Source organism: Petaurus breviceps, unplaced genomic scaffold, assembly GCF_028583685.1.
Source record: "Petaurus breviceps papuanus isolate PSGF00001 unplaced genomic scaffold, PetGlider_PUasm1.0 76, whole genome shotgun sequence".
Lineage (NCBI taxonomy): Eukaryota > Metazoa > Chordata > Mammalia > Diprotodontia > Petauridae > Petaurus > Petaurus breviceps.
The window spans coordinates 2,321,884-2,329,907 of NW_027186473.1; the positions used below are offsets into that span (position 1 = coordinate 2,321,884).

The window sequence follows — 8,024 nt, forward strand, 5'->3', positions numbered from 1 at the left end:
ATCTGGCCATTTTATATAGCTATAAACTTATCTGGGTTTAGTCACATACATCTATGAGGGAAATACCTGCTTAACATTTTCAACTTTATTCATACTTTTCTGGGAAGCAAGTATGAGTTTGGGATTCATTAGCAGTTTTTAAGTCCTTCCCAAGCCAAACATCTGCTTGGCATTCATAATGTTTGCAGCTTTTCTGGAAATGAAACGTCTGCTGAACATTTATTAGCTATATTTGTGCTTCATGACTCCCCTTTAAATGGAATATTTTTAGAGGATTCCTTCCTTAGAACTGAAGAGAAATCCTGAGGGTTCCAAAAACTGAACCTAATTGGACCCTTTATTTAGGGTTCTTCTCACATCACAGCAGAAAATATACTAAGTGGCTCTCTAGATCTCTTTTTTGCTTGCAGGACCCCCTTAGTACACCAAGGTGAAAGGTTCTGATTGGTATGTCAGTCCCAAGTGACAGCAGTTACTAAAATTGAGTCTCTTTACAGAGTGAAGGGAAAAAAAAAATAGCCTGGAAGGGGATTAAACTTTGATTAGCAATGTTGCAAGTAGGGAAAAATGCTTACTTCAATTTAACTTCTCTTTTTGAGAAGACATGGATACATAAATTATGTAGAAGAACAGTGATTACCAGACAGTCTAAAAGCTGGAGGCTGTAAGCCAATTTTCAACCAACTGTCACAGAACATAAGTTTCAAAGTATGTTTAAACTAAACTGACAACTGTAGGAAAAAATGTAAAATAATTTTCAAGGCTGGCCTACCAGGACTGATGAAGACCCTGGAAGCCACGAGCTATTTAACATAGACAATTTTCGCCATTTTATTCCCAGCCTTTCAAGCAGAGAGTGTTCAAAGCAGCATTACAAATGGTTATTGAAAGAAAGCTGACCCAAGAAGGAGAGAAACCAACTCCCAGAAAAAAAAAAAGTACCTAAATAAAACTAATATTCAGTCAAAACACATTGTGTTCTGGCCTTAAGATGACAAAGAATAGAAAGTTAGCAACAGAATGGAGTTCACAGATAACCTAATAGAAGGACCTCATTTTGAAGGAGAGGATATAGAAACCCAGAGAGGTGAAGGGATTTGTATAAGTTCGCACAAATGTCTGTCAGTCAGTCATTTTTCAGTTGTCTGACTCTTTGTGACACCATTTGGGGTTTCCTTGGCAAAAATATTGGAATAGCTTGCCATTTCCTTTTTCAGCTCATTTTAAAGATGAGGAAATAGAGGCAAACAGGGTTGTGACATGCCCAGGGTTACATAGCTTTTAAATTTCTGAGGTCAGATTTGAACTCAGGAAAATGAGTCTTTCTTTCTCCCGGCCTGGCATTCTATCCACTGTGCCACCTAGCTGTTGTTACCTGGCAGAGACAGACTGAGGCTTCCAGTGCCCAAAACCAATGTTCTTTTTTTACTAAGTCACTTGCAGCTTTTAGCATACAGAGCTCCCTGAATCTCTAGACTAGTTCTGGCAATGAAAAGGTCAAATCTTCCCTAAGTAATAGACTCCACCTATGCTCAATTCAGAGAATTTTAATTGAATTCAATTCAATTAAAAATAATAATAAAAAATAATAAACTTAAGTACCAACTCTGTAATATACTGTGCTTGGCACCAGTAATGAAGGCACACTGTCTGCCCTCAGCAAGTTTTCCATCTAGTTGGGGGAATACAACAAATATATCTGAAGAAATTTCAGTGATATAAAAATAAAATATGTCAGTTAAAATTTAATTTAGGGGGAAAAAAGAAAAAAGAAGTATCTAGAAGGCAGCAAATTATTTCACTGGGTTTCTGTTATTCTGTACATTTCCCAAAGTGTCTGGCTTTTTGTTGAGGAGCTTAGGATTTTACAGTCCTTACTATGTTTGGGTGATAATTGTAATAACAATCACTACATTGGATGCCATGATAATTATAACGTACAACAGACAAGGACTCTGAGGTGCTTAAAAAGAAGTATTATGACTAGTAAAGTCAACTGTTTGTTCTATGGGACAACATAGACAGTTTTTAAGGCAAAACCTCATAACTTAAGCATTGCTTTTAACTGGCAAACTCTTTCAAATTTTCATCCTCACTTGTACTGATGTGTCAGGAAAGATAGTAATGGATTTAATTCTGAAGATGGATGGAGCCGCAGAGTCACATTATCTACTATGAGACAGCTGGTTTTCCTTCCTTCGTTGTACCTAAGACTTGAGGCTTGCGGGAGAGAGGATGGAGTTGAGAAGGATCAGATTGTGAATTCAACTTAGGTGTGGATGGGCTTGAAATATGCCTTTAAGCATACTAAGTTTCAGAGACAAGACCACAAAGCCAAGACTGAATATAAATAGACTTTGGAAAGAGTTCTGTCCAATAACTATTTTGAAATATTATATAATACTGACCTGGAGGTTCTATACTGAAAAGACTCATAGAATAGGATGGAGTCCCTTGACAGAAGGGGATTTCAAGAACCTGAGAAAGGGATTAGGGATACTTCCCTTTTCTTATAGGGAATGATAAACTGTTTCACCCTAGCTATGTTTATTAAGGGGTAAGAGTTTGCTCATTGACACAGTACTTGGGGCTTAGCTGAGCCAGGTGCCAAGGAGATGCCCTATGCCAATGGTCTCAATGCCAAGGGGCACAGGGCCAATGTCCTTGGTGCCAATGAGGCGCAGAGATGTAAATCAGCTAATGGCCCTGATGTAATTGTGGGCTTGAAGCCATGTATAGCACCAAGCAGGAAGCTGGACAAGATTCCTCATGGAAAAGGGGAGAATATGAATTAAGATAATTAGAAGAAAAATGCTGAGGAAAGAGATTTTACATTAAAAAAAAGAAGAAAAAACAAAACAGAGCAAAACTCAGTGCCTGTACTGGGACCTTCAAGGTCCTTAAACGTGTATAAAACAAGACCAAGGGAGGAAGAGGGCCCACACACATCTTTATAATCTCAGCTTCAGTCTTGACCTGCACGTGTATAATAGAATGTGATCCTCTCCTAAGGGCTTGATGCCTTAAAGATTCCTGAGGCCCATGTGCCTTGTGACTACTCCAGGGCTGGGATCTCTGGAGGCAATTTCATGAGTCAAGAACATATTTTTTTCTCCCTTGCCTCTACCTCCTAGTTTCCCTCCCTGTTCTGCTATTGTTTAATTTTGTGGTTTAACGCTGTGAAGGGGGAGAAGAGGCAGCTTACTGAGAAATGCTACCAACAAAAAAGTTGAGTTGTGCAATTTTTTTTGCAAATCATCTGCTTCTCCGATATTTAATTGTAATTTTTCTCTGACCCAGTTCATCAATTTAGGTTCTAGAAGGAATCCTCTCTGTACTTCCAAAAAGTAAGCGAATGGCCATACAATTCTTTCAAGATTTATGTACACTTGACTTAACATTTATGAGCGCTTTAATTATTATTACATTAGTAAAAATAGTAAATTAGGAAACTCTATACATGAACAGTAATGGAACAGTGTAAGAGTAGAGCATTAAAAATCCCTCACCAGTGAACTATGTGAAAGGTCATGAAGGGATACTGTACAGCATTTTGCCCCTCTGGCTCAAAGGAACAATGCTATAACCCTGGCAAAATGCTTTGCTATCATATTCATTTATCCATGTTATAGGTAAGAAACAAAGAATGTATGTAACTTTTAAAAAGTTTTCTGTGCTAGGGAGAAGAAAGAGACCAGTTTAATTTGCTGATTACTTTATCTTATAGACTATATCTTGAAAATATAGAAATACAGGGGTGGCTAGGTGGCACAGTGAATAGAGCACCGGCCCTGGAATCAGGAGGACTGGAGTTCAAATCTGGCCTCAGATACTTAACACAAAACTAGCCATGTGATCTTGGGCAAGTCACTTAACCCTAATTGCCCTACCTTCCCCCCTCCAAAAAGCAAAATCTAAAAAAAAAAAAAAAGAAAATATAGAAATACAGCACAAAAGATGACCGCTTTAATATCTTAGGGATAAACAACATAATTTCACAACCCTTAAGTAACTTAGTAGATGGTCTTTAAAAGTACTGCAGTCAAAAAGATTAATCACCCCTATGTGGTCAAGTTACAGATGAATTTAGGAAGGCTGACCTTCAGGCAACATGGAATTCATCTCTCTGTGTTCTTATAGACTTTCCTACTAGAGTTTACACACATTTTGCTGTCTAACCATTGAAGAATCCATGATCCCCTCCGGGACATCCATCATGAGGCATCTAAATAGGACGTTAGCAGAGACCAAGTATCCTTGAGATAGTTTTATTTACTTATATTTTAAATGATTAAAATATGTATTTTAAAATTTACTAATCTATGTTGAAAATATGGATTAGTAAAGATACTAAAACATTCAATGAAAAATATAAAGTTAGGAGACAATGAAATGTGGAATTCTAAAAATAAAATGCAGCTAAAATAAAAGAAATTCATAACTCCTTAGAAAATAGTTTTTGGGGGAGGCTAGGTAGCTCAGTGAGTAAGAGCGCCAGCCCTGGAGTCGGGAGGACCAGGGATCGGTTCTAGCCTCAGATACTTAACACCCACACAAAAAAACTGGCCTTGTAACCTTGGGCAAGTTACTTAACCCCAATTGCTTTTTAAAAAAAAGAAAATAGTTTTTGAAAAATTCTCAAATCATGTATGGAAATATAGTTTTTGAGATTAGTGAAGTTTAACTAAATGCTTTGTGAGAAGTTCCAGAACAAACAGACACAAAGGACATTTATGCAGAAGATGTGAAAGGCACATTTAACTGGAAGGCTTTTCATATCCAGAAAAACAAACTTACCTGCAACAGATAACAGCTTTACAGGACAAAGCTAAATCCAGGAAGTACTGTCTCACTCCAAATGTTAAGGCATACTTCAGAGTTTTGCCATCAATTATTAGGGCAAAATCATTTTCCTTCCTGAGAGCATCACCAAGGGTAGTACAATGATGGCTGAGAGTTTCTCTCGTTGCCTATAAAAAGACATAAACACTAATTATTGATTCCTAGACATTCTAATCAGAACATCAAAGTTTTCTAATTACAAAAACAACAAATTACATTTGCTTAGTATCTTTTACTATTCGAAGTGCTTTCAGGGATCTAATTTTTTTTTCTTTTAAAATTACATTAAAAAAATTTTTTTTTAAATGTATCCACACACACCCTTCTACCACTCAGAGAACCATCCTTTATAATAAAGAATAAAAAAAAGAGAAGGGAAGGAAGGGCAGTTCAGTAAATCTAACCAATGCATGAACAATCTGGTATTCTATGTTGATCCACATTCACAGTCACTCACCTCTGCAAAGAGAGGAAGGTACACCTCACATTTTGCGGGACCATTCTTGCACTCAAGTTTTAGGTCCCTTTGTCTTTTCCATTTATATTGTTGTAGTCAGTATAAATATTGTTTTCCTGGTTCTGTTTTCTTCTTTGCAATAATTTTGCAAGAATTCACACGTGTTTTCTCTTGTTTTTCTTTATTCTTCTTATTTGTTATTTCTTATAGCTCAGTAATATTTCATTCTATACCACAATATATTTGGTAATTCACCATGTGGTGGGCTACACTGTTTCCAGTTTCTTGCCACTAAAAAAAAGTCCTGTTTCAGGTATTTTGGTATATATGGGTTTTTTCTTTCTGTCTTTCATCTTCTGCGGTACATAGCTTACAGGGGAATCTCTGAATTCACAAACATATCTTACTTGAACCTCACAATAATGTTACAAGTATTTTTCTTCCTCTGGAAGTTTGGTGTATAAAATAATAATTGCTTCAAGTAAGGATTAAACATTATATTATCCACACAGATGATTCATTATTATTTTTCACAAGTAGGAGTAAACAGAGATGTGGGCTATCCCTAAGTAATTATGGTTGATTTGGAATGGGTTTCTATGCTTATATCTGAATATGGCTATAACTGATGCTCTTAACTTATAAAAATACTTTTAACAAAATAATCCAACTACATGAAGAGTGATGGTCCAGCTTCCCCATCGTGCCTTCCCACTTAAGCCTGTGCTTTTCTATACCGTATGGTATGTGGAGTGCCTACTTATCAGAATATCAAAGGCTGGAGCGGCCAGGTAGCACAGCAAGTAAGAGCACTGGCTCCAGTGTTGAGAAGACCTGGAGATCGAATCCCGGGCTCAGACACTTAGCATCCACCCAGAAACACCTGGCCGTGTAACCTTGAGCAAGTTACTTAACCCCAATTGCTTAGGGGCGGCCAGGTGGCTCAGCGAGTAAGAGCACTGGCTCCAGTGTCGGGTTGACCTGGATCAAATCCGGGCTCAGATACTCAGCACCACACCCAGAAATATCTGGCCGTGTAACCTTGAGCAAGTTACGTAACCCCGATTGCTTAAAAAAAAAAAAAAAATCAAAGGCCAAGCTCAAAGTAGTGTTCTGGTGGAAACTTTATAGCTCACAACTTCACTGAAGACAGGGAAAATGAAGGGAGCCTCTTTTCCAATCTTTTTCTTAGCCCAAAGAAGAAAAAATAAAGCATTACTGTTATTTTTGAAAAGTATGCAATTGTGCAGATTAGGGGACAATGCCAGTAAGAAATAAAGTCAGATTTATACTCAATAATCTATAGCAAACTGATTATCTGGATTATTGATTGATTATGTGGAAGTAGGTAAAACTTATTAGATAGGTGAATATATGTATTTTTGCTTTTTGGAGGGCATTTGGGGTTAAGTGACTTGCCCAAGGTCACATGGCTAGTTTTTTGGTGTGATAAGTGTCTGAGGCTGGATTTGAACTCAGATCCTCCTGACTCCAGGGCCGGTGCTCTATTCACTGCTCCTAGGTGAATATTTTTAAATAAAATTTTGTGCACTGCCCTAACCGAGGAACAGCTTGTGTCAATAGTAGAAAGAACAATGGAATTTGAGGCAGAGGGACTGGGTTTGAATTCTAGATTGTATTAAGGGTTTGAGATTTTACCTCTCTAGATTTCAGTTTCCTCATCAGTAAAATGAGGGGGTTGGACTGGATGACTTCTAAGGTGATTTCCCATGCTATCTCTTTGAGCCTGAGAGGAAATGAATAATTCTTCAATACTTAGTGATGACTAATAGTTTCATATGGCTGATAGCACCTTCAACCAAAGACTTCTGCTACATTGCCAATTCCATGGAAGCTATTCTTTCAAGAGTTTTACAGGTTAGTGGGTTTTGCTCACCCAAATCTCTTCTTATTTTTTCAAATGAATGCAGCAACTAAATTGCTCATAAGCTACAGAAAAACTTGCAATTATTGTCAAGGATAAGCCATGAAGCTAAAATAAAAAGCAGGTAAGTCACAAATCTGTGTGTGAATGCCCTCATTAATTAGCCTGAGGGATACAGCTAAGAAAAAAGAAGATCCTCTCTTCCTAATATTTTTTCTCTCTCTTCTAAGACATTCTTTGACACCTTTTGATTTGTTAAAGACCTCTTATTTATGGCATAAATGTACCTGGCCTTCTTGGTGATTATCACAGATCTTCAGAAATCAAAAGGTGTCAGGAGATGTAACAGAGAAGAATAACATTTTTTTGAAAGGTGAGTAAAAATATTCTTTCTAAACTGAATTTTCCTGTCAGCCCACCTAGGGTGATATACGGAAACAGACACACACACATACTTGCACTAGCTCTCTCTCACACACACAAAGTAAAATGCAAAAAAAAATCATTTAATTTTTCTTGGTAGAATTAGTTTTGCTGACTATGCACTGTCAGTTATGTCTTTCCTTATTTTTAAAAATGTACATTTAAATTTATTTTATTTATGTAAATTTATTTCTTTTCTCTAAGATCTGAGGCCGTACTTTATGACCATATTGCATTGAAGCTTATCTCCTGGAGTCAGGGCTAAGTTTATTGGTATATGTTGCTCTATTTTATTTTTGTCTCCTGAAGGGAAAAATGTTTAAACATTTGAACTTGACAGCTTGTGAAAGTGAAATTTCACAAATAAGCTAAAAATAAAATAGAAAATGAATACAAGAACATATAGTACTAAAGAAT

General features: G+C 36.9%; 1 protein-coding gene across 4 annotated transcripts in view; it reads right to left on the reverse strand.

Annotated features, from left to right (window-relative positions):
- Positions 1 to 8,024, reverse strand: part of ATP8A1 (ATPase phospholipid transporting 8A1) — a 285,893-nt gene that overhangs the window by 84,982 nt on the left and 192,887 nt on the right. For all 4 annotated transcript variants that reach the window (XM_069105159.1, XM_069105161.1, XM_069105160.1 and 1 more), the window contains one exon: positions 4,798 to 4,970. In XM_069105159.1, coding sequence (XP_068961260.1) covers positions 4,798 to 4,970 — 173 coding nt within the window. The remainder of the gene's footprint in view (positions 1 to 4,797; positions 4,971 to 8,024) is intronic.